Source organism: Eleutherodactylus coqui, chromosome 1, assembly GCF_035609145.1.
Source record: "Eleutherodactylus coqui strain aEleCoq1 chromosome 1, aEleCoq1.hap1, whole genome shotgun sequence".
Lineage (NCBI taxonomy): Eukaryota > Metazoa > Chordata > Amphibia > Anura > Eleutherodactylidae > Eleutherodactylus > Eleutherodactylus coqui.
In genome coordinates, this window is record NC_089837.1 from 378237486 (window position 1) to 378264788 (window position 27303).

Genomic DNA, 27303 nt, shown 5'->3' on the forward strand with positions numbered 1-27303 from the left:
CCCGCATCCCGCTGTGAGAATTCTCGCAGAGTGATCCAACCCGGCCTTCTGCAGACGGTGTAAGGTAGATTTAAATTCTGCAGGTCATTCGCCCCAGAAATCTAACACTAGTCAACAGATAAATGTGATTACCCACTACTCGAAGAAATGTTTTTGTAAACCATATTGGGCATTGTAAAGACATTAACTTGAGATGTAAAAGAAATTACACATCGTTCAGACATTAATGCTTCCCGTTCAGTGCTTTATTTTTAATCATTCCCGCTCACAACAGGCTTAGGGAAAAATATGCATTTTACAATACCTTTCCAGTGGATTTATATTACTTTGACATGTTTAAAAATCCATTTGTCAAGAAATAAAAAAGGGCACACCAATGCATTTTTTTTTTACTTTTTACATCTGTACAGCAGAGTAGCAAATAATTAGATCACAGCAACATCGATCATATGGCAAATCTAACACACCACACATTTATGCACAGAAACCCCATTCCAATTGCATCAATGAGGTTCTGTGCTACAGTTCTAAGGGTAGATGAGTAGTGTGGAAACTGAAAAATTCCCTTACGTTTTCCAGCTTTCAGATACAAAAATATTACAGTGATCAGTTTTGTCAATATATTTACAAAGATTTGCACAGTTACAAAATAAATTACAATCAGGCTTGGCAGGCAAAGTGATCCATGAAATGTACAAAAAAAAAAAAATCATTTTGTGCCACATTTAACTCGTCTAACGCTCCTCTACTTCTGGTAACACATTTGCATAATTCATTTTTCACATAAAATGTCATTTATCTCAGTATAATTCATTCTGAATAGTCATCTGAACTCCTTTTGGATGAGCCAAAGAACAGTGCTTGGTCAACATAGAGGCTGGTTGCACTTTTAGCGCTACCATTCTGGGCAGATCAGCAAGATGCTTATAGCTACAAATATATGGCTTTAAAAAAAAAAAAAAAAAAAAAAAAAAATCAGTCTTCTGCATGATTTCTACACATAGGCCAGAGACAAAAAGAAAAATAAAAGCTGCATACCAAGCCTGAAATGGTACAAGTTTTTTTTTTTTAGTTCGTAAACAGTATTAGAAAATCTAATAGCCCTCAATCCACTGTGCAAATCCTCTTTCCACGAGGGCCCTGTTGATTGATACCACCTGCAGGAGGGATAAAGAATGAGAAACTTAATATCTGGCATACATGTACACTTTACATTAAGGCTCCTTCACACAGGCATATTTGCAGGCACAATACGCAGAGATAAGAACACAATTTCAATGGGTTCTGTCCCATTTCTGTATTTTGCGCATGTATTTGTCAAGCAGAAAAACCAACGCTCTACTTTTCCGTGCACCAACGGTCCCCCATAGAAGTCAATGGTGTGTGAGTGTAGTGAGGTGGGGTTGGGAAATCTACATGGAGAGGTGTTATTTTTCCAGTACAATAATGCAGCCTATTACATATCTAGATCTCATTGGACTAATAAAAATGCCCTGCGGGCAGAACGTACAGTAAGATACTCCGATAGGTGTGCAAAGCAGCATTGTTCATTCCGCAAAAAACAAAGCTCCAGCGTGAATGTTCAGGCACTCTATATATGAACTTGGTAAACCGTGCTCTTCTCAAGTTTTATGGGAAAGGAATCAGTATAACTTGTAACCTATCAATTTAAAGAGAACCTGTCTACACTCCTGACGTGTCTTAGTAAATACTCATACTCTTCATCTCCTCATTCTGTGTTGTGTCATTCCTGGACCGTGTCAAACCATGTGGTGGCACACCTAACTGGTAACGCCCAGTTGTACTGTTATTCCTACTAGAAAATTAGACAACGCACAATTGTATAAAAAAGTGAGGTTCCAGACTTTTTAATTACTAATAGACACATCCAGAGAGCTGAGAGGTCCCCGAATACTCGCACATTTTAGGTCCAAAGAAAGGTTTAATTCAATTGACCACCTTAACTGTATGTAGACTCTCAAAAGGAAAAAAAAAAATCCACTTGAAATCAGTGAGGACTTTACTGGTAAAAAGTCTTCCTATGGAAACTTAACATATAACCGAACACTATAGCACTTTAGTGGGGAATGAATTCGAGGCTCTTGCTGCTGACAGATCTGCTTCAAAGCACAGTAAGCATATTTTAAAGCACTTCAAAGTCACAGTAAAATATTGCCTTTGAAGACTGGCTAGTTTGGAGAAGTTGTAAAAGCTGAAAGTTTACATTGTCAAATTTCAAAAGGAGTCTTGAATTAAAGATCCCCTCCATTTACATTGTGCTTACAATGATGAAGCATATGGTAAGCAGAATGGAAATGTAATATGCCCCTCATACTGATCCAAGCTTTTTTTTTAAGAAAATAAAAGAAAAAGCTATAGTTTCAGGAGCATACAAGAAATCAGTGTTAATTTTTAAAACCTCACCTCATCTGCCATCATACTCCACAACTGCACAAGTGGGAGTCCGGTTGCACCATCATAATTCGTAACCTTTAAGAGGAAAAAAAAAAATTTAATATTCAAGAATGACGAGCAGTGCAGATGTCCACAGCTTAACACCAGTCATACAATATAACTATTAAATTAGTAATTTCATTTTAAAGGCCTGGTAAGCATACTCTGCTTTTTTTTTTTTTTTTTGCAAGTCTAGCACCCGGCCTAATCCATAACAACCAGCTATTTACAGCTGGAATTATTTTTTTAATAATGTAAAAAAAAAAAAGCGTAATAATTAGTTACCTGTGCAAGCAATGCTGTGCCCCTTGTCATTTCATTTGCTGTAGCATCTGCTTCTGCTGAAAAGTGATCCTCATCTAGGAGCACAAAGAAGAACTCAGTCTGGCTTAACAGTAACATTTAGTGGCACTAATGACAGTGAAATTCAATATCAAGTACACTTTAGAATGGACTTTCTTGGTACAGGTGGTAAACCTAAAGAGACTAGTTTGTTTAACTGGTTATCTGTATTGGAAAAGGCAGTGTATATTAAAAGAAAGTCAGAACATGAATATGAAAGACTATGGACCAAGTGGTTGAGTACTTTTGGTTTGGCAGCTCTGCATTCTATTCGAATACCTTTATGGTTTCACTTTTCTGTTTCCAGCTATTCAGCTCCTAGGGGTTTCTCTTACTCTTATTGCAGAATGTTAATGTTGAATACACTGTAGGGCCCATAAGTTATACACATGCAATGTATGACATACAGCAAGTTGTTATGTATGCAAAACCTGTGATATTGTCACAGTCTCGACATTCATGGACATGGACTGTGTTGCTGTAACATTCAAGAGTCAAGACCAATACCAATTAACTGATAGACAATAACAGTTGCCAGAATTTTTGGGGAAAATTCTACCCTGGTTATAATGTAGGGGTGTTTAGTATGGCAAACCTTTCTTTTTGAAAAAGTCAAAAAGTTGAAGACAAATTTATAATATTTTTAAAGGGAACCTGTCAGCTGCCCAAAAGGACCATAGACTTACTGTGCTATTAGGTGAGGGACAGAGAGGCAGGTGATGTATCTTTTATACTCACTCCCTGGATTACATTGTGCAGTTTTCAGCGGCAAGCACTAAGTTAGACCTGGGAAAGGGCATGCACGGCAATCTGAAAGTCAGATATATGTGCCACGCAGACTTCAGTGCTGGGAGAGTATAAAAAGATTCATCACCTGGGCCCCCTATCACCTCGCCTATCGGCACCATAAGTTAGTTCGTGGTGCTTTACCCAGGTGACAAACTCCCTTTAAAGCAGCCCTCTGGGCCTGTGTAATCAGGGATGGCCACACTGCTTCTCTGACTACCTGACTCACACTGTGCATAGTTTGCATTGGTAGTCTAAGGCTGGGTTCACATGGAGTGGAATTCCCACAAGATTTCCACAGCTGAAGTCAAAGACATTTGGCTCGGGTTTTGAAAGCTGCTTATTCCACTGCGGCCATCTCTCCCCATTGAGAGCCCGCAGTGGAAACAGCAATACAATTGACATGCCGAGGCTTTGAATTCCACGCGGCATGTCAGTTTCAGTGCAGCTCTGCCACAGCGTGGACGACATTTTTGCAAATCTCATCTACTTTGCTGCTTAGTCTCAAGCTTAAGATTGCAGGCGGCACTTCCATGCAGAAAGTCCGCACGCAAATTCCGTGGCAATTACGCCCCGTGTGAACCCAGCCTAAGGGTGCTTTTTCATAGGATGATCTGTTTGGCAACAGATGCCCAACAGGCCGTCCCAGCGATAAACATTCCCGTACTTTTACACCAGAACGAGCATCGCTGACTGAATGGAAGCAGACTGGGTAGCGATTGTTCTGGACGGCCCGCCTCCATTCATAGTAAGCAGGCAGTTATTTATATGTGATATATATTCCGTTCTATTCAGTTCTATATATTTCGGTTACACGGAACAATAAGTCGTTCCCTTCTCATTCGTCATTTAGTTTATGCATCCAGAACACTGAACAATTTGTCATTCAGTCAGTGAATGCATTTACACTGAATTGTTCAAATTCTCGCTGGATCTCAGGAATCCAAACGATGATCATTCAGTGGTAGAGCAGCATGTAGTGTCTGAGGCTGCTCTGACTGGCCACTAGCACCCACATGAGCAACACTGCTCAAGCAAAAGCAGGTGTAGTGTCTTCTATTAATGGTGCATATTAATGTACAGCGTGCGTTAGTATTCCAATAAGCGGTGCGGTCATCTTTGTTTGTCCAGGCCCAGAGTGTCACTTTAACCCCTTACATATGCTGCCTTTTTCTCCTCACTTTCATAAAACTTTTACTCTTACATATGCATTGACATGTGTTTTTGCAGGACAATTTTTTTTCAATATTATTTTATGTACCATATATTGTACAGAAAAACCTTTCAGAAATTTTTACGGAGTGAAATATAAAAACCATACTTCCACCATCTTTGGGGGAGTTCTTGTTTCTACAGTGTACTCACTGGAGTGAAAAGAACAACAAAAAAAACCCACAGTTTTATTCTATGGGTCATTACGATTACTAGGATACCAAAATTTATATATTTTTTTGCTGCACAACTTTAAATCTAGATCTGAGAAAAACTTATTTTCTGCTGCCATCTTCTGACAACCCTAACCTCTCTTATTATTCCGTCGATACAGTTGTCTGAGGATCCTTTTTTGCAGGATGTTCTGTGATTTCCATTGGTACAATTTTGGAGTTTATATGGCCTTCTTGATTTAAATTTAAAAAAAAACAAAAAAAAAACAACACTTTCTTCTGATGATGTTCATTGTGTGGGATAATTAATGCGGAATTCTAAAGATTCCGCAATAAAAAGAAAAAACTAATTTTGTTAATATGGTAAAGATGGCAGTGCAGGGGGGGGGGGGGTGGGAAACAAACTTGACCACTTATACAGTTTAATGCAATGACATAGTATTGCATTATATCGCATTCTGACAGGTAATCTACCAAATAAAATAGCACTGACACCAGCATATCCTCGCATCGTGATACTTAAGTTATGTTCTACATTGTCCATAGGCTTCAGTATATATAATAATCATCTTTATTTATATAGCACCAACATTCGGCAGCGCTTACATAGACAGGGGAAATAACACAAGACAACGGTTACATGAAGTAATCAATTGATGGAAACAGTAGGGGTGAGGGTCCTGCTCCAACAAGCTTACATACTATGAATAGTGGGGTGATAAAGAAGGTAAAGGGTCAGGAGATGTGCACGGTATGGCAAGGTAGAGAGTGGGGGATGCTATACACACAGACAATGGTCAGGCTGTATAGTGGCTGAATCAGGATGACTGCAGATACCGGTTGATTATGGCTAGCAGAGATTGCAGTCTGTGGGACAGGGAGCATGTTATCAGGCGGAGTACCGAGGTGTTTGGTTTAGCGGATATGGTATGCCTCCCTGAAGAGGTGCATTTTTAGAGCACACCTGAAGTTTAATGTGTCAGTGATTGCCCGGATATTTTTTGGTAGTGCTGCTCTGGAGAAGTCTTGAAGGCGGGAATGTGAGGTTTGAATTAAAGGGGCACGCAGTCCGATTTTATTAGCAGAGCGGAGGGCCCAGGCTGGCTGGTGAATTAAGATAAGGGAAACAATGTAGGGCAGGGCGGTGCTGTGGAGTGCTTTGTGGATGAGGGTAGCGAGTTTAAATTGTATTCTGTATTTGACGGGCAGCCAGTGCAGTGACTTCCACGAGGCAAGGGCATCCAAGTAGTGGCTGGACAGGAAGATAAGCCTGGCTGCCGCATTCAGGATGGATTGGAGAAGGGAGAGTCTGGAGCAGGGGAGGCCTATCAGCAGCGAGTTGCAATAATCGAGCCAAGAGTGGATGAGGGCAACAGTGAGCACTTTTAGTGTGTCCCGCGGTGAGAAAAGGGCGTAGTCTAGCAATGTTCTTGAGGTGCAGCTGACCGGTTCGGGCGAGAGATTGGATGTAGATTGGATGTAGGGGGTGAAGGAGAGATCGGAGTCGAATATGACCCTAAGGCAGCGGGTGTGCTGTCTGGGAGTTATGGTGGTGCCAAAATAAGGTCGGTTAGTAGAGGGCAGAAACACCAGTAGGTCAGTTTTAGGTAGAGAGGACATTGTGTTAGAGACAGCAGACAGTCAGTGGCATTCTGGTGGAATGTTGCTGTGATGTCCCGGGTGGAGGTATATAGCTGGGTATCATGAGCATAGAGATGGTACTGGAAACCAAATCTCCTGATTTGTCCAATGGGGGCTGTGTAGATGGAGAAGAGGAGGGGGCCGAGGACTGAGCCCTGGGGGACCCCAACAGCAAGGGGAAGAGGAGGGGAGGTAGAGCCTGCAAAGCAGACACTGAAAGAGCGGTCGGATAGGTAGGAGGAAAACCAGGAGAGGGCAGTGTCCTTTAGTCCAATGGAGCGTAGCATAGTGAGAAGTTTGTGGTCGACAGTGTCAAATGCTGCAGAGAGGTCGAGGAGGATCAGTAGTGAGTAGTGGCCCCTCGATTTGACAGTCAGGAGGTCGTTTGACACTTTAGTCAGGGCAGTTTCTGTCGATTGTAGGGGGCAAGAGCAGGACTGTAGAGGGTCAAGAAGAGCGTATTCTGAGAGATAGCTAGTGATTATAGTGATAGAGAGCTGGTTATGGTCCGAGACCAGGAGAGGGGAGTTAGTGAAGTTGGAAGCAGAGCAAAGACAGAAGACCAGATCCAAAGTATTGCCATCCCTGTGAGTGGGAGAGGCTGTGAGTTGTGAGAGACTAAGGGAGGTGGTGAGCGATAGAAGCTGAGAGGCAGATGGGGTTGTTAGTGGGGATGTTGAAGTCTCCTAGGATGAGGGTTGGGATTTCGCAGGAGATGAAGCGGGGGGAGCCAGGCGGCAAAGTGGTCCAGAAACCGTCCAGGAGCACCTGGGAGGCGGTAGATAACTGCTACTCGCATGGACAGCAGATGGAAAAGCCATAGGACATGTACCTCGAAAGTGAGTGAGGGTATTAGGAGTCGACCTGGAAGGTGCATTGTGGGGAGAGGAGCACAGCTACTCCTCCCCCTCGCCTGTCTTCCGGTCTTGGGGTATGGGGGAACTGCAGGCCACTGTAAGACAATGCAGCAAGAGAGGCCGTGTCAGATTGCTATATATTTGGATAGGTAATCAGTAAAGGCAGCCCTGGGGCCTTAAGAAGGTCTCATGCTGTCTTGGCAGCCAAGTGGCACCCCATGATGTCATTGTGAAGAGGCCATTCAGTATCTCCCAAACACAGATCACGACATTTAAAAAATGGTTAGAAGCCACAATCCGCATTCATGCTGAACGCAGCTGTTGTGGACAGGTGCCAGCTATCAAGCAGCCGACATCCACTATGTACAGAGTGGGATAAAGAGTACAACCCCCCACCCCTATGCACAGAATGCAACTGTATGCCCTGAAAAGTGACGGGGTTAAATGGATTGGCCAGTTTATGCTAAAACTTGTTGGGGAAATAGATGGTGGAAAACTGCTATTCTGAAATCAGGTAACATGGTTTTCTATATTTTCATGATCTAGAACCTCTAATGAATGCATAGTAAGTGATTTACTAGGGTCAAACTGGCCAACTTTGAGTCTAGTCAAAGTTTGAAGACCGGCCAAGAAAATTTATGTTCGCAGAGTTGTCATGGATCCTCTCTAATATGGATGCCATAATTCAGAGCTAGAGCTGATGTACAACAGATCCAAACAGTGACCTATGGATTTTGTTGATAGCTATATGCCTTTTGACTGTAAAGTACAAGTGGCAGAGTAAAAATTTAAGAAGCCATTAGATACATTAGTCCCTATGACAAGGTGTTAACCGTGGGGCAAGTCCGTCTCATTCAAAGTTTACCTGTAAGTGGGATCACATTGTCTAGAAGAACTTCTGCGCCTTGGAAGGGTAGTGTAACAAAATCCGACCTGAAGAGAGGAAAAAGAAAAGAAAGTGTTATCTACATGTTTTTTCTGACTACCTTCACACAAGCTAGTGCGAAAAACATCGCTCATGTGAATGACTCCATTGAAAAGAATCAATGGAGAAATTGATGGCAGCCAGGAGCAGAGGGATTTTGAATTTCACGGGGCTCGAGCCCCTCTGTGCACGCGCTCGATGTCAATCATCGGGCGCGATGCGCAGAGGGAGACTTCGGGTCCCGGAACAGCGGGGACATCGGCGGACCTGAGGTGAGTATTTTCACCTTCCCTCATGGATCCGATCCATGAGGGGAGGTGAAACTACTTTTTTTTTTAAAAAACTTTTTTTCACTTTTCCGCGATCGCCGTTATCCATTGGGTAACGGCGATCGCGGTCCCCGCTGACATCTGCCTCCCGGCTACCTACAGGAGCCAGGAGATTTTAAATCTCCTGCGCCGCCGGGCCTTCTGCGCATGCAGCTGACGTAATGCTGCCTGGCACGCATGCGCAGAAGACCGGCTTCGGGGCCCGGAGCAGCGGGAGAGCGGGGAGCAGTGCACTTTTATTTCCTTTTTGCGATCGGCGCTATCCATTGGATAGCGCCGATCGCATTGCCGTGGGGGGGGGGGGGGGGTGTCCCTGCAGCCCGGGATGACAGCTTCATGCTGTCGGCTACCTGCAGGCACCGACAGCATGGAGCTGTCACGTCCAGAGCCCAAGGGGCTTTATTCTCTGCAGGACACGTGTTTTTACGTCCTCAGAGAATAAAGCCCACTTCGGGAGGACATAAAACCACTATGTGCTGGTCGTTAAGGGGTTAAATCTACTGTCTATGTAACTACGGAAGCAGCCCTCTTCAACGAGCTGCAGTTAATTTCGGCTGTAAAGCACCTCTCTAATGGGCTCAGATTATGAGCCTGCTCCACGCACAGCAAGTGTGGCTATGTTCTACAGCTGACATCTGCCTGTAACAGCTGGGATCGGAGAAAACTGACACTTGCCGTTTATCACCACATATGCCACAGTCAATAGTGACCACAGCATATAAACCATTAGACAGGGGAAACTCCCTCCAACATCTAATCTGCATCACACAGCACAATCACAGGGTGCCGAGTGGTTGTCATGGCAGCCAGTGGCTTAATGAAGGCCCCCAGCTCTGCCATCTTCATACTTCTATTGCAGAAGTAAAGTTCTCCGGGGCACAAAAAAAAAAAAGTGAAGCTTAAACACTCTCCTACACAGGATTTTCTAGTCTTCCGTCGGGGGCCAAACATTCTACTATGCCAAAGGGCACCATTGCTGCCTGGAAAATAACCCACAAAAACTATCAGCTACCGTTCAAATTATCAAAACATATGGATTTGTGGGGGCATCCAGAGTTCAAAGAAGGGCTAGATAATAAAATGTTCAAGCTATGGCGTAGTAGGGGAATTATGAAAGTCCACCACCTTCTTCAGCATAGAGAACCTAGGTACAAAACGTTTGAAGAGCTTCGTGAAGTATATGGCCTACCCGCACCACACTTTTTACCATATGCACAAATAAAGGGTTTTCTAAGAGCTAGACTTGGGGATGTCTCAAAAAAGAGGCAACAACAAATCCAATTGACATGCTCCTGCAAGGATCATCGCAAAGGCATTCTATATCTGATCTATACTACCGATTCAGGGAGGGGTGGGCCGAAACAGATAGTACACCTCTGTTTAAAAAGTGGGAATGGGAACTACAAGACCCAGAACTATCTCAAAAACTGGTAGATTGTTGGATCTCTATAAGAAAGGCTATAACCAATGAGAGATGGAGGGAAACTTATTTTAAGATCATACATGGAGCGATTTATGGTTTCAACATACCCCCGCATCCCGGGAGCCCAACTAGACTGCAGGCGTGCCCTAGATGCTCACAACCAAAAACAGATTTTCTGCATGGAATCTGGCATTGCCCCCAAATCAAAACACTCTGGACAGAAATTAAATCATTGGTACATGAACTTGCAGGAATTACTCTACCATTGAGCCCAGAAGCTTATGTATTACACTCTCTCCCTAGCCATATAAAACACGCTAATTTGATACACACTATTCTCATAATAGGCAAGAGGAGCCTGTTAGGAAAATGGTTGCAGGCCAGTCCCCTGGGAGCACCAGATATACTGCAGCAACTAAAACACCTTCTAAAAATGGAGAGACTGGAGACGGAAAAATGGGCAGAATCCCAAGCATCCAAATTTTTTAGGAAATGGCGAGTTTTCATAGAAAGATTCATGGACCCAGATGAGATCTTAGAATGCATGCGCCCATTTAGTAACACATTCTGGTATCACACTCAAGCAGGAGCGGATAGATTAGGAAGATTAAAAAACAACAAAGCAATGCTATTAAATCATATAGGAGATGAGAAGACAATATTCTCAGGAAATAAACAGAATTTTTTGTATATTGATACGCCATAGCATATAGTAAATTAATTTTAAAAAAAACAAAGACACTAAGCTGTACTCTTAAAATCCACTGTTAAATGTTTGTTGATTTATTTTATTTGTTCTATGTTGACAATTAAAGCTAATGTGCTATATATATATTATATATATATATATATATATATATATATATATATATATATATATATATATATATAATTGTTAACCATTGCGATGCAATTATCCAACATGTGCATGTGTCAAAGATGTTAATGTGATTTAACTATGCAATTTTGTTTTCTCTTGTATCGCAATGTGAGTTGCTATGCTTTGTTTTTGATTATGAAAGAAAAATTGTAATAAAAAAAGAGTTTTGAAAAAAAAGAAAAAAAGTGAAGTTATAGTAAAATGTTAAAATATAGGGGGGAAAAATTAAACCATGCGGTTAATTTTTATGGTGCATGTCATTTAAGGGAAAGTTGGGGGAGTGGGTGGGGCTTAGAGGTGTGACCTCCCTGACCCTGAAAAAAAAAATGGGCGATGTCTGCGGCAGATCTGCTCCAAAAGCCACAGAAAAACAGCAACATGTGAACATACCCCAAACTAGAATCCCCTTAACTACAGTCATGCAGAGAGTGTGAATGGGGAACTTGAAACTGCTATCCTGGGTGAACAGGTGATAAACGTAGATTGTTGTAAAACCCCTTTCAGGCTAGAGGTATAGTAGTACATGTGGTGCGGGTTGTAGCCCATGTTCCATTCTGTTTACTAGGCAGGAGCTAAAAACAGTGCGGTAGATGAATCATTCTACGGGTAGAGTTGCAGGCTGTAGTCTGCACTTTAACATTGATTAACCTCTTAAGCACCAGGCTGTTTTGTACCTTAAGGACCAGACACTTTAGGGATTTTACCCATGTGGCGGTTTTACTGCCTCATTTTTTTCCTTTAGCTACCAAAATTATTTTTGCTGCGGTTTTTTTCCCATGTTATATAGGGCTATTTTTTTTTTTATATCTTTCACTGACTTTTTTTTCCCGTTTTATTGAGGGTAAAAAGGTAAAAACAAGAGATTCTTTTAACATTTCTATTTTTTAATCAGTATATTTACGCTAAAATAAAGTATGGAAACAGGTTCCTCATTTTGTTTCGGACGTTTGAATATAGAATATGTATGGTTTTGGATTACAGGGCACATGTAGCGACGTTTTGGTTGGCGGCTGCTTTGGGTTATTTTCTTTTTTTATGTCTATATATTGTTTTATGTAACTATTCTTTTTAATATCCATGTCTCCTATGATGTCATAAGACCTCCTGGGGGACATTCCCTTAGTTTTTTATTTCACATTTTTCCACAGCAGCTGGGGCATCCATAGCCCCAGTTACAGGGAAAACATCCCCTGTAGTGACATTAGTCACTGACCGAGCTGGTCAGGGTCTAGTACAACCCTGCAGCTCTGCTATAGCAAGGAATCCCGGCAGTCACGTAACCCCTTGGCTCCCGTAGTGGAAGTTACACTTCCACTTTTTAGTACACAGTGCTCATTGAGGGGGAGAAGGCAGAAAGGGTTAAAAACCCCTCCTGCCTTCTCCTGTGTTATCAGCCGTCATTAACAGCTGCCAACCTGTCCTGCTTCTGATTGATTACAGAAGCAGGAGGCTTTAATCCTCGCCGTAATTTTACATACGGCTGGGCTTAAAGCCCAGGACCAGGTGCCGTATATTTACAGTGCCTGTTCCTAAATGGGTTAACCAACTGCTTTGATCATCTCCACAGTGAGTGAATAATACATAAATCGGTCAATTAAATTGCCCTTTTTAAATTTGCAAACGAAGTTTAGAGGCACTAACCTTATCTGTCGGAGTATCTCAATCTTGACCCTTTCATAACCTCCATAGTCAACATACCGAATCTCTACTTCTTCAGAGTCTTTGTAGTAGGCCACCACTTGCGCCCTCCACCAGGCATTATCTACAGCCGGTGCTGCACAAATAACTCCAACTGAAGGAGAAAAAAATTACATAAGTTCCTCTGCATGAAAAATGAAGAGCGGCTAGAAACCTCAGAACACATTTTTGAAATGTATGTTCGGAATTTCTATAAAATTGGTTTAAATGATTCATAGGGAACCAGCAGTTCTCTATAAAATGGTTTCAAAAGCACAGACATTCACATCCCACCTATTGTATACAATATGGTTTTCTATTCACTAACATGTAAAAATGTCAGACTGAATGCTGTACACATGCTCTATAAATATAGGCAGCTTTATAATATATTCTATAAGGTAATGACGAAACCAGATGAACTGTGTACATAAATACCTGAATCCAATGAACAGGAAAAATGATACTGTATACTCAAGCACATTACTGTTTAGTGACCAAGGTACTCAGTCATACAGAAAAAACAATCATAGGCACCAATAGGTTCACTGTGGGAAAACTGCTTTCCTGGAGTGCAACTGGTATACTGGCCATATTGGGGTACATTACTTGTTGATCCCTCAGTTGATGCTCATTTATCAATATTGTCCCTTTAACCAAGACCTTTACATCACACTTATCCAAATTAACCCGTTTAGGACCAGCCACTGTATATATACGGCGGCTGGTCCTGGGCTTAGAGGACCGCCGATAGTAAAAAAAGGGCGGTGCTCTAAGTCTCCTACCTCTGTAATTAGTCAGAGGCAGGAACGGGTTATCAGCTGTTAATGACAGCTGATAACCCGGAGCAGAAGGCAGGAGGGGGGGGGGGGGGGGGGGGGGAGATCATGTGACCTCCCGGGATTCCCTGCTATGCAGAGCTGGAGGGTCAGACTTAGACCCTGGCAGCTCTGCAGGTGACTAATGTCACCACAGGGGTTGCTTTCCCCTGTAACTGGGGCTCCTATGGACGCCCCAGCTATAGTGGGAAAGTATCAAATAAAGTTAAAAAAAAAAGTGAATGTCCCCCAGAGGTCTTATATGACGTCATGGGGGACACCGATAGTAAAAAACACAATTCCATACATCAGTAAAACAAAATAACAGAATAAAACAATACATACATAAGAAAGAGAATAACACAAAGCAGACGCCAACAAAAAAAACTTCGCCGTATGCGCCCTGTAAACCAAAACCATACATACTATATATCAAAACGCCCAAAATATAAATAGAGGAACCCATTTCCATACTTTTAGTGTAAATATAAAAATAATTTAAAAAAAAAATACTATAAATGTTAAAAAAAAAAAGCTTTTTTTAGCATTTTACCCCCAATAAAACTAAAAAAAAAAACGGAAAAAAGTCAGTGAAAAAGATATTAAAAAAATAGTTCTATATGTCATGGGGAAAAAAAAAAAACGCAGCAAAAATAATTTTGGGCGCTAAAAGAAGAAAAAAAATGGAGCAGTAAAACCGCCACATGGGTAAAATCCCTAAAAAGTGTCTGGTCCTTAAGGTACAAAACAACCTGGTCCTTAAGGGGTTAAAATTTGATTACCATTTTTTCTTTACAACTCTAAAAACCACATGATATATTTAACCCTTTAACACTGCATGCATATTTGAGGCCAAGAACCATGAACATTTTTTTTTTTTGGGGGGTGGGGAGGGGTCATTGTCACATTGAATCATCGTCGATATCGCTGTGCAAGAGCTCTGTTTTTGCAAGACAGGTTGTAGTTTTCAATGGCACCCTATTGGAACACATTCAAAATTAACATTTGTAACACCAGAATTTTTTTTTTTTTCATTTGGTCGCCCTCTTCTACTGTCCCCCTACCCACTCCATGCTGATGACACTCAAAGTGTGGCACAGGGCTTTGCAGCTGGTCCTTGCACACTTCCCCGTGGAATAATTCACACCTGCCACGCTTCACTGAGTCTGCATTCTGGAGACTTCATGGGGTGAGCGTCCTGTCTGACATAGTCAGTGAGGGCACCTTCTGCACGTTCCTACAACTGCAGATAAGTCATAACTTGCCTGAACATTCGTACTTTAGACACTACTAGCTAAGACATGTAATCAGGGCCCAGTTCTGGGGCCTTTCCATACCACTGCCCCTTACTCGGATGGAGGGCCAGTCACAGATGTGTAACCTTGTGAAGCCACTGTCTAGTTTCTATGCCCAGCTAAGAGCATTTTGCCCCGGTGAAGGTCACCCGGAAGTGGGTCAATGACATTCCTGATCTGTTATCGGGGAAGAATGGGGACATACTAGCAGGTTTTGTCCCCCCTTTAATTAGCGCTAGGGACAGACTTATTCAGGTCAGGTGCCTGCATCGTATATACTACACTCCCCCCCCCCCCCCCCGACTGCATGTTATGTGTTTGCTGCCCTTGGCGACTTGCCCATGATGCTTAATTGCTGATGGGACTATTATGCATATGTTCTGGGACTGCAGTGTCCTGTGCGACTATTGGAGGGACTTTCTCATATTCGTGTAATCCCACCTGGGGGCCCTGAGGATCATGCACCCTGGGGTGTGCCTTTTCAGGCTTGTTGGAAATGTGCAGGTGGCTGGGGGAACCTGCACCCTGTATAAATTGCTGCTTTATGCCAAGAAAGTAATATTGTTAAATCGGAGACACCCAGAGAGGCCGATCAGGACAGCATGGATCAAGGTGCTAAATTCTATAATTCCTATGTATAAGCTGATATATGCCCAGGGGATGCGTGGAGAAGTTTGACAAGATCTGGGGTGCTTGGGTGCACTGCACTGAGACAGTAATGGAGGTGTCTGCCTGAGCATTATGAGGCGATACAGTAGAGAATACCCGCTTGACCTAAACTCTGTCTTCTATCCTTTCCTTTTTATTAAGAGTTACACTGTGTTATTGAGTAGAGGAGGGGGGCGTTGGTATAGTTCTTTTTGTTATTATCAGACTTCAGGCTTGGGAGCCCTTTTCTGTGGTACTTTTCATTATTAATAATTGATAAAATTATTCAATGTCTTCCCATTTAGTGTGTAATGGTGACATTCTCCCTTCCCATGTCTACAACCTTACATTTAACCTCAATACCATTTTTCTGCCCAAGGCTCCCACTTATCCAAAGCGCATTGTCTTTCTTACCCTTTAAATTTGAAATAAAGTATCAGGAAAAGCAAACTTGCCTTCCACTGGTGTGGGCAACGTTGGAACACCAGGCTGTGAGTAACAGAGATACATCTGCTGATCCAAGCCACGAAGCGCATGAAATGTTGGATGTGTATGCTGTTGAACAAACATGTGTCCTGCATTGACCACATTGACCACGATCACCTCGACAGTCACTCCATCTGGAAGCATAAGCTACAAAAAAAAAAAAAATGAATTAAACACACTACTTTAGAAACATTTAAGTACTATGTAACAGAATTATGGGAGCAATGGAAGTTCCCCATTCAGACCTCCACCGATCAAATATTGATGGCCTATCCTAAAGGCAGGCCATCAATTTTTAAAGACTGGATGACCGCTTTAAATATGGCATGAATCTAACACTTGCCTATATATATATATATATATATATATATATATATATATATATATATATATATATATACACATATATATATATATATATATATATATATATATATATATATATATATATATATATATATATATACATACACATACACATTTCCTCTATTCATTTGCTGCTGCATTAACCATCTCTGTGCAGAGTTTCCATATTAACTAAGGCCTCTCTCAGAGATATAATAGAGATATTATATACATACTTTTTTTTTATTTTTTTTTACAGCGTTTAGCGGGTGTTTAACACCCACTAAAATCACTGTACTAGGCCTCCATTCATTTCAATGGGGCCCTCCTCAGATGAGCGTTTTAGTGCACTCTAAAATAGAACATACAGCATTCGATTTAACCCTTTCCAATCCAATTTGTATCCTTTAACCCTTTCCAGTGGCTTGGAAGGGGCTAAAGGGGTTTTCAGAGTTCTTGATTTTGCATAGGTTTTGGGCTCCCCATGGCCAAAACTATATAAAAATATATTTACAGCAGCACCAGACCGCCGCTTCTGCGATCTGTCGCCACGGCATATGAGTTATGACATCTTCCCAGCCAGTAGGTCTGACAACATCCCGTAAAAAACTACTGCCATGTTGGTTTCTAATGTAGAAGCCCTAAGTCAGGTTTGCCCTCTCTTTAAATTTGACTTTACGGAACTTTTTTAGTCCCTAAAGGGGACTTGAAATGCGATCATTAGAATATTACACTTATGTACTGCATTCCACAAAGTCTTTGACAGCAGCCTATTAGATTCTGCAGAAGGCATAGCCGACATGGAGTTACATGGCAGACATTGACTTTGTCAAGTTTCCGGCTGCCATGGGAACACATTGGTACCTTGTGATCTCACGGTGGGGTGTTGATGTATGACAGAAAGACCCATCTCCCCCTGTCATCTGTTTATATGCTGCAGCTGCTAATGATTGTGATATGTAAGGGGTTAAATTGCCAGGATCTGAGGTTTCTCTGTTTTTGGCTGTTAGAACAGGAGCCTGGCTGTCAGTAGATAGTCAAATCAACGCCTTAAAAAGATATATGTGCAGGTCTAAAGCCCATTAGTGAGGTCAGGAAAGGGTTAAGGGATTAACAGCTGCACAGTTTTAGGCCTCCTTCACACGGGCGATCAAGTCGTGCGATTTTGTAGCATTGCTACAATCCTACAAAATCGCATGTAAGAGAAGCCCATACTTTCCTATGGGTTCCTTCACACGAGAGGTTTTGTAGCATGCTACAAAACGACACACAAATCTCGCAGGTCCGGCGATATGCCCACGACACACGAGGTTTTGTAGCCCATGTTTCCCTATGGAGCCTTCTTCTCTGATGCAACTTTGACAGTAGTAAATGCTACTGTCAAAGCTATAATCTAAGCCCTAACTACCGGAAAAAAAAACAAAAAACATACATCACCTCTCCCGCGCTGTCAGCCTGGCCGCATCTTCTCCCCAGGTCCCAAGACTGATCTTCTCTTTTGGCTGGGAATTCAGAAATCCCCGCCTACTGGAAGCGCTGGCTGTGATTGGCTGACACTTAGCCAATCACAGCAAGTGCTCGATGAATGGCAGTGATTGAACCAATCACAGCAATTCGAGCACTGGCTGTGATTGGCTAAGTGTCAGCCAATCACAGCCAGCACTTCCAGCAGCTGGGGATTTTTCAATCCTGGGCCAGAAGATGATCAGTGCCAGACCTGGGGAGAAGATGCAGCGGCGCCCCAGACCGCGCGGAAGAGGTGATGTATACTTTTTTTCTTCTACTTTAGTTACAGCTGCTTATTTTCGAAGTAGGGCTTATATTTCAAGCCACCACCCCCCCCCCCCCCCCCCCCGAAATCCTCGCACGTGATGCTACAAAGTCGCACGATTTTGTAGCGTCACATGCGACTTTGTAGCGCTACAAAATCGTGGTATTGCTGCGAGAAAATCGCAGTGATATTGCACGGTGCAGCGATGCGGTGTCGCCCGTGTGAAAGAGGCCTTAGGCAAAACTGCACAGCCTCTATCGGACAAACTATAAGCAGATATGGCTTTCAGTACCATTTCTATATACTTCTTCCCCGGACATCATCCCTTCATTACTACAAAACACTGGTGATTGTCAGATTGTCATCTGTCTACCCGAAACTGAAACTTTCAAAAGCTGAACTACTTGTTTCCACCATCTAACTGACCTAAACACAACATTTTTATTTGAGTCTGTGGTACTACCATAAATCCTAGGCAGCATACCTGCTGTCTTGGCATCATATTCGACTGAGATCTTCCCACCATGTGCCGGTCACTGAAGTGGTTGCCCATCCACTATAGCAGTGTTCCCTAACTCCAGTCCTCAGGGACTGCCAACAGGACATGTTTTCGGGATTTCCTCAGTATTGCACAGGTGATGCAATTATTGTGGGTGCCTCAGACATCGCCACAGGTGTTCTTACCATAGGATATCCTGAAAATACGACCTGTTGGTGGTCCCTGAGGCTTGGAGTTGGGGACCCCTGCACTATAGAATACAATACTCACTCTTATCCATAAAGCTCTACAGTGTTGCACTGCCCTATATATCCCATCTCATCGTTGTTTACCACTGTACAGGTAATTAAGCTGCCATTTACCTAAATCAAAGTTCCTCCTTAATCTGAACCTCCCACTTCAGTATCCAAAATCTTTCCCAAGATGTATTGCACTATTCCAAAACAACCAGGTTAAAAGGGTTTTCTAGGCAGCGCCCGCCATTGTCACAGTGAGGGCATACTAGGGTTGGAGCAGAAGCCACTGCTCAGACCCCTGTACGGCCGAGGGAAGCTTAGAGACGAAGGCCTCATGGAATCTGAGCGGAAATGGGTTAAAGTCATTTTTATGTGAACTTAATGGAGGTTAGGATTGGTATAGGGCTGCTTAATCAAGGTCTATCAAGTTCATGGTAGGGTCAGCTGTGAGCAGGCTGGAAGGTGCTGGGGAGAGTATACAGCCCTGGTGATGACATCTGATTGGATAGGACAAAAAAACGGGATCAGGCCTGAAGAATCTTTCTGATGGTCAATGTTGACCTGTTTTCTACAGTACCGCAAGATTGTCCCCATCTTTTTTGTTTTTGTCCATCCTTGTTGCGGGCATCTTTAAATAGGGGGATTGCTGCCCACCTCGTGTGGGTGGGCATCAAGGTTGTTTAAGGTTTGGTGATTTGATAGTAGACTTTAGTATGTAGGACTGAGTCTACTTTGGTATATATTTATGGTTTGTGTTTGGTGATTTGATAGTAAACTTGAGTATGTAGGACTAAGGCCTCATGTCCACGGGGAAATTCGGGCTGCACGGATTCTCCAAACAGAATCCTGCAGCGGGTTCCTCCTTTCCTGCAGACATAAGGCCAGAATATAAGATATACTTACCTGTCCGGATGCCGCAGATCTGCCTCCGTCATAGCCAGGTCTTCTTTCTTTGGACTGGCAGATGTGCTTGGCACGCCGGCAGTGTGCCGTGCACATTTTTTTTTTGAACACCTGCTTTCTCGCGGCACAGCAGAAATACAGCTGTGGGACCGGACAGCTCCCATAGACTTCAATGGAAGCTGCAGGAGACCCCACACAAAATGGAGCATGCTGCGGGCGGTTTCCCGCATGTGCAATCCGCGCGCCAGGGAAAAAAACAACATCCACAGGTATTTAGTTAACTGCAGGTGTCGAATGCATCCCTATGGGCGCGGATAACACATGCAGGACACCCGCGCGGATTTAATGATTCTAATTTGCCTGTGGACATTGGACCCAAGTCCACTTTGGTATAGATTTGTATAACCCCCATTTAAAATAAATGCCGTGGCTATTAAAATCCATATAAGGAGTCTTTGTAGTTTATTCTAGGTATAATTTAATAAGGTGTTAAATAGAGCATTTTATGTGTATCGGGAGTAGGAGCATCTGCTCCGACCCCAGCTGTGACAACGGGCACTGCATCGACAACCTCTTCAATCTCCAATGTCCACAGTTTTAAAAGTGTGCCCTAAAAACACATTTCTTTGAGGCCCACTATATTCCCTAATCTTCTGCATTACCCCTCAGAACCCAACTCCCCCTTCATACAGGTCAGATCTGTACATGCAGATACCAATACAGGCTTATACAGCTTTATGTATAGCATCCAATCCATATAAAACATGGCTGGGCCCTTTTAGAGAACAAGCACTTGCACATCTTGTGGCTCCACTATTTTTGCTTTTTGAAGTCTGTAAACGCTTGTAAGCAGGACCCTTACTCCTATCTATTGCTCATAGTGTTTATTGGTGTAATACTACATATTGCATACTGCATAAACAGTCAGCCAATTAACAGAAGTACAATGCAGCTTAACATACATCATTCAATTTTTTTTTTCTTTACAGGCTTCCAAATAGCGGACTAGGGTAATGTCCAGATGGTGTGAAAGCACTCACAAGCGGAAGATTTAGTTCTTAAAAAAAAAAACAAAAACAAAAAAAAACTATGCGCATCATTCATCCGTCTCATCTTTAAATTCTCCAGCCATTAGCAATGAAACATAAAAAAAATGAAGATTCAGAGTAGTGAAGCAAATCACAATACTGCATTACACTGTGGATCACAGCCAAAGCATGTTGAAGCTGTTGATAACAAGTGAGAAAACAATCCCCCATGAGTTAAGGATCTGGACAACTCAGAATTCTACCAGTATTACCTATATACATTGGTTGTGCCAACACTTATCACTCTAAGTACAGCACACGTCGAATGTGCAACCTACCCATGATGTCATGGGAAGTGAATGTAATGCCAAAGAAGGTGGAGGTGCATAGATGTTAGTCAGGTTGAGTTCTTTAAACTTCTTTCCTATTAGGCTTAGTGCTCTGTCAACCTGCTGCTGAGATCCTGCCAAAAGGAGGGAAAAAAAGTGAATACCTCACTCAAATTAATACAACATTTAATCTAAAAACATACACACTTACCTTCTATATGACAAATTTGAAAGTCTTGGGTATAAGGCAGTGTAGAAATATAAATCTTGGCACCAGATGACTCTTTCAGGAAGCTTACATATCTGCCTTGTTTCCCAATTAAGCGACCAACCAAATGCTTTACAACAGAAGTAAAAAAAAAAAAAAAAAAAAAGGTCAAAATTCACTGGAAACTATACAAAGTTATGTCAGTCTTTTCCAAGTATTAACTAAATGAAAAGAATAGGCCAGCTGCACACAGTCAGATTTCAATTGTGGAATCTGGGGCCCACCCCTGGGTTCTGCAGCCAATACCATACATAGTAGGTTATGAAAAAGCACTTTTTCCTGCACACAAGCAGAAATCAATTGCTATTTTTCACTCGCAGGGAAAAAACAAAAACAGTACGCTTTATTTTTGAGCGGATTACGCTCGGACAGCTTCCATTGAAGTTAATAGAAGCCGTCCAACCAGTGGCCCTTCTGCAATTAACATTGCGGAAAGGTCGTAGGCCACGTGTCATCGTGGGAAAATCTGTACTGCATATGTTCGACAGCGAGCCGTCTGCACCATCCGCAGTACAGATAAGACGACAGGTATGCGGGGTCACCAGTCCGGCAAAGGGTTGGATTCCAATGCGGGATCCTGCATCCAAAAGCCGAAGAATTTGTGTGCAGCCAGCCTTTATCTGACATTTCTCCGAAATTAGAGAGCAGACAAAAAAAAAAAAAAATGTCAAGTTATTGTAATATAAACCCATGCAAGACGGGTGAGCCAATACTGGTACAGGATGCCCGAATCAACAAGTTGGCAGATGTGGGGCAAATTGTGCACAATGGATACATTTGGTCCAACACACCCAGCACATTTTTCTTCTTTATGTCCCCTCATATAAAATGCATTTTTGTATACCACGCAACGTTTAGTCACTTCCCTTTTCTCATCCCTATTTAGAACTATCAAGGTACGCAGAAAAAGTGTCCAATATGTTTGAAAGTGTCAAGGCCAAAGCGTCAGCTGCTGTCCGGGTCACAAAACAACCTGCAGATTTATTCACACTCTTTCTTTTAAATGTAAATTATGTAGTTTTAGAAATGAACTCTAGCAATTTTTTTCCATTGACTATGGATGTTTTGTTTGCTGAAAAATCACATCCAGTTTGTGAAGCTGTTAAAATATACTGCAGATTTTTCCACAAGGTATCCGCCCCATGGGAACACTTCTGTAGGGCAAATTCACAGCAGAGTCTGTTGTATTTATTTTCACGAGTGTCCCATTTACATGAATAGGACCTGCACAAATCATGCGCTTGTCACGCAAACTGCCCCATTCAGATGTATGGAACAGATTTTCAGTTATGGGAGTTTCTATAACAATTCTGTCACATGTGAACATCGCATTTAGGGCAAGGCTATAGGGCCTGTATGGTATAAACTAGCATTAATGTACTATACAGATCGTACTATTCACAGCATGAAATGCTATCAGCTTGAAGCAACAGTCTGTTGCAGGTTAGAATACATAACTTTAACCCCTTCCCTCCGCATGACATAGGGGTACGTCATGTCAGCGGGGTACTTCCCGCAACTGGACGTACCCTTAGGTCATGTGGATAGCGCGAGATCATAAGCGATCTCGCGCTATCCAGCAACGGGAGCCAGCTGTCACCGATAGCCAGCCTCCAGCTTCAACATCTGTTAACCCCTTCCCTGCCACGATCTGTGAGGTTGTCAGGCTCTCACGATATAAATCGCAGACAGCCCAGCTGGTTGCCAAGGCAACATGACGCTATATACCAGCGTCCTGTATTGCCATTGCTTATGATCGCTGTAATAAGTGATAAGGCACTGCAGGAGAGAGGTCCTGCAATGCTCTATCATAACGATCAGAGCTGGTATGGTGTAAATCCCCCAGAGGGACTCGAATGGTGTATATTTAAAAAAAAAAAAAATCTAAATAATGTGCAAAAGATAAAAGTGTTAGCGTAAAAAATAAAAATCCCATATGTTTGGTATTGTTGTGTCCGTAACGACTCATACAATAAGTTTGCATGATTTTTATCCTTCACAGCAAAAAGCGTAAAAAGAGCCACAAAAAAACTGAGGCCTAAAGTGCTATAAATAAATTTATTTTGGTATCCTTGTAATTGTACTGACCTGCAGAAAAAATGGATTTTGTCATTTATGCTGCATAATTAATGCTTTAAAAAAAATTATGGCAGAATTGAGTCATTTTCTCTCCCTGCGATCATAAAAAAAAAAAAATTTTAACAATATAGTCTATGTACCCGAAAATGGCACCGGTAAAAACTACAGTTCGCCACGCAAAAAACAAGCCCTTATACGGCCGTGTCAACGGAGAAATAAAAAAAGTTATGGCTTTTGAAAAATAGAGATGAAACTCCACCAAAAATCGTTGCATCCTTAAGCCCAAAACAGGCCATGTCATTAAGGGGTTAAAGCACACTGCACTTTTTAACGTAAAAACTAGTGGAAAATTATTCACACCAACTTGTAGTGTTAATAGGGGTTTTCTCACGACAGGCATTTATAACATCCATAGAATATTCCGTAAAGTTTTCAAAGATGCAGAGGATACCTATGGGATCCACACTTATGTTGTCCTGCCTGATTAAATGGCCATTGACTGACACAAAGCAGAAGAATAGATTGGTGGCCGGCTTTAACTTCTATGGGAGTTAGGCTCTGCTCACATCAGAGGTGTAGGTTGGATCTCCTGAGAGAAGGCTTCACAGCATATATGCAAAATGTAGACTCCAAAAATGGTATGAAGAGATCCTTACATAAGCATCCATGCACATGTGGCTGTGCCATAAACAGAAGTGATGGGGAAAACTCCAAGGAAGGAGGCAAGAAGAAATAACACAGCCTTCTCCATTTGTGATCCAAAGAACAAAGCAACTTACAGAGAACAGTAGAGTCTTAGGAGCCACATGCATGTGTGAAGCTGTTCATACAAGCTCAAGCTCCCATTTGCTGGTCAACTGGAGACACGCTACACAGCAAAGTTTTAAAAAATTGACACCCGGTTCACTATGCATTTCTCTTACCTTTGGCACTTCGATCTCCCAGAGGACAAGCTCAGCCTTTTGTACTTCCGTCTTCTGCTTTACATTCTGGACTTGCTCAGTTTTCCCCAGAGCGCAACCACTGTCCACAGAGTCCATACTATTTACATCTGAACCTGCAAAATGTATAGTCAAACTCTCATAGAAACCCTGGAAGATATGGAACAACTAAGTTAGTGCTAAACATCGTTGCACACATGGGAAATGTTTGGGTCCAGACCTCCAACAAGGGATCTCTGATCAGGTCACAAATGTTCAACGGTAGGAAGATACTTGTAACATTTTTTACCTGCAATGCTATGTAAAACCAGAAAAAAAATTGTAATCACAAAGAGCATAGACAAAAGATGGGTTTAGGTTTTCTAGCACAATATATTATAAGGAAATAATTTGTCCCCTCCCTCCCCCACCAGCAATTGAAAAAAAGAAAAAAAGTCCAGATATAAAGATTCTAAAATCGGTTTTCAATTTTTGATAGTTTATTACACAATGGCAGGGCAAAGACCTTGGCTGAGCTTTACATGTTCCTGAATGAAGTCACACAAACCACTCATTCACCTCAATGGAAGAGATGTCATGAGTAGGAGCCCGAGATGAGTAGCTCCTGTTATTGCCTATTGTCAATGCAAACCTAGGCCATCTGCCATCATATCTGAAAGAGGTTATCTCAATTTTTACACGTTTGTTTGGGAGATAAGGGGCATAGAGCTATGTATTAAAGAAAACGTAATGTAACCCCACCAAGTGTACTAATACAGTAGTACTAGCACTAGTGCCAGTTTAAAACAAACACCAATCCCAAAAGTGACAGGCTGTTTTTTTACATGTGTGCAGACCAATGTATCTGTTGCTAAGAGCAGAGCAAACATCTCACCTCCCGAGTGATCAACTTCTCCATCGCCAGTCCATGGACCTTCATTTCTCAGATCAAGAGAACTTCTCTTCACATCTCCATTACTATAGGGTACACTGTTTTCAACCGTTCTTAGCCTTTTAATTTTTTCACTGGCCACATTAAAAGTTTCCTGTGGTAACTCAAAGCCTGTTGAACTTAATGAGTCATAGGAGCCAATGCCAACACTTGACAGCGCAGTGCTTTGCAACTGATCCTCCATGCTGATACCATCTTCTGATGTACATACACTAACACTGGAATCCTCCATAATCGCCTGACACTCATCTAGAAAATCTGCATTTTTATGATCTGCACCTAAATTTTGCATGGTATACGTCTGCTGTGTGCACTCTGAAGCAATCTGCTCTTCATCAGTTTTCTCGGGATATGAATCCTTATTTACTACTGAAATGGTTTTGATGTTCTCCACTAGGGATTCTTCCGTTTGTGTAGATTCACAGGTAGAGTCCATATCACAGTCCTCCTTATCAGGAACTGCAGTGCTGCTGCCATTTTCCTCTGGGGGCGGTTCTATTTGTGTGGATTCCTGGGTAGTCTCTTCCTTCTCTACGGCAGCGCTTCTGATCTTCTCCACTTCGGGTTGTACTGTTTGTGTAAATTCACAGGTAGACCCCATTTCTGCACAACTGTCACTGGCCACATCAAGACTCCTTTCACTTATCTCCAGTGCGATCTGCTGACATTGATCATTTGGTAGCATCTCTCCATTTGCCTCAAGTACTTGACAACTGCAGTCAGACACATCAGCCACTGAGCTGGCCAAAATTTCCTGTTTAGCAGCCACGATCACTTTGGATATGATGTTTATGGCAAGCTGTTCAACTATCTTGGCTTCATAGTTTCCGAGAAAACTTTTAGCACTCCCTTCTTCAAACTGTTCACTTTTCTCTAAGCATTGAGAAAAGGCATCCAATATATCAGCACAATTTCCCTCTCTCATTACCTCCGTGCATGCAGATTTGATATTCGTTAGCTGATCTGTTGAGATTGCTTCTGCAGTCTCTGAGGTTACAGGTTCAATCAGAAGTTCGGAACCAATTATCTCTAAGGAAGGAGACAACTGATCTTGCTTTAGCGGTAGAGACTCTGCCCCCAAATCAGATTGATCGCTTGGAAACTGGGCAGTACTGCTCCCCGTTTCTCCCACAGACACTCCTGCCTCATTAGTAATTGGCTGAGAGCACTGTACTAAGACAGACATTTTAACCACAGTTTGGACTTCATCAATACAAGGCTGTTTGCCATCTTCAGAAGAAGGCACTACGTTCAGTTGTTCTGTTGAGATACTGTGGATAACTTCTGAAGAAGTACTCTGCAAATGCTCTGTAGATGTGGTATGTATTTTATCTGCATCCACTAGACACAGCTCAATATCACATTCCACAGAAGACTGTTGTAATGTGTCAAAAGTCAGATTTTGGATGTCAGAATCCTTGCTTAAAATATCCTCAGCCTCATCGTCAGGCTTAACTTCTACCAGAGTAGCCATCTGTGCTACTGGGGGCACAAAGCATGTGTCCTGTGGAGTGCTAGCCTCTCTGTCCAGCTGCACAAGTCGTGCCCTTGTACTGCTTTGAGTTTCTACTGTGGAGCCACGTTCTTTCGTGGCACTGTCTGCTGGTACATCTGTGGGAGCACTTAGACACTTGTGTTTGCTATGGTTGTCATCTTTTTTCCTTGAAAAGAACCACCACCAACCGAGAAGTGCCAGCACTCCAGGGATGGTGTAGGGCAGGATTACACGCAAGCGCAGCGCCATTTCTAAAAGGCTCCTCAATGAAATCTGTAAGAGAAAAGAAAAAAAAGGAAGTGAAAAACTTGCAACAAAACCCAAGATCTGAAGTTTTCTTTTACATGTTCTCTTGTCAGTGTGCAGGACATAATGAAAAAACATAGCAAAGTAGGATACTAATGACAAAAGGTAATTCCATTGACATAACATACCAGGCAATCAGCATCTAATGTGTAATTCAAGCTTTATAGTAAGATATTCAAACAGTGCAGTAATATTTACACCAAATGGCAAGACTAGATTTTCCATG

At 42.3% G+C, this 27303-nt stretch overlaps 1 protein-coding gene across 3 annotated transcripts in view; it reads right to left on the reverse strand.

Moving 5' to 3' along the window:
* Nucleotides 1–223: 223 nt before the first annotated feature.
* AKAP1 (A-kinase anchoring protein 1) overlaps nt 224–27303 on the reverse strand; it is a 42591-nt gene continuing 15511 nt past the window's right edge. For 2 of the 3 annotated variants that reach the window (XM_066578820.1, XM_066578802.1), the window contains 10 exons: nt 25220–27044; nt 24328–24461; nt 21269–21395; nt 21067–21191; nt 15916–16093; nt 12664–12814; nt 8331–8398; nt 2740–2813; nt 2425–2490; nt 224–1157 (listed from right to left, as the gene is read on the reverse strand). In XM_066578820.1, the coding sequence (XP_066434917.1) occupies nt 1095–1157; nt 2425–2490; nt 2740–2813; nt 8331–8398; nt 12664–12814; nt 15916–16093; nt 21067–21191; nt 21269–21395; nt 24328–24461; nt 25220–27020 (2787 nt within the window). In that variant the 5' untranslated portion in view covers nt 27021–27044 and the 3' untranslated portion in view covers nt 224–1094. The remainder of the gene's footprint in view (nt 1158–2424; nt 2491–2739; nt 2814–8330; nt 8399–12663; nt 12815–15915; nt 16094–21066; nt 21192–21268; nt 21396–24327; nt 24462–25219; nt 27045–27303) is intronic. The other variant, XM_066578812.1, reaches the window with a different exon arrangement.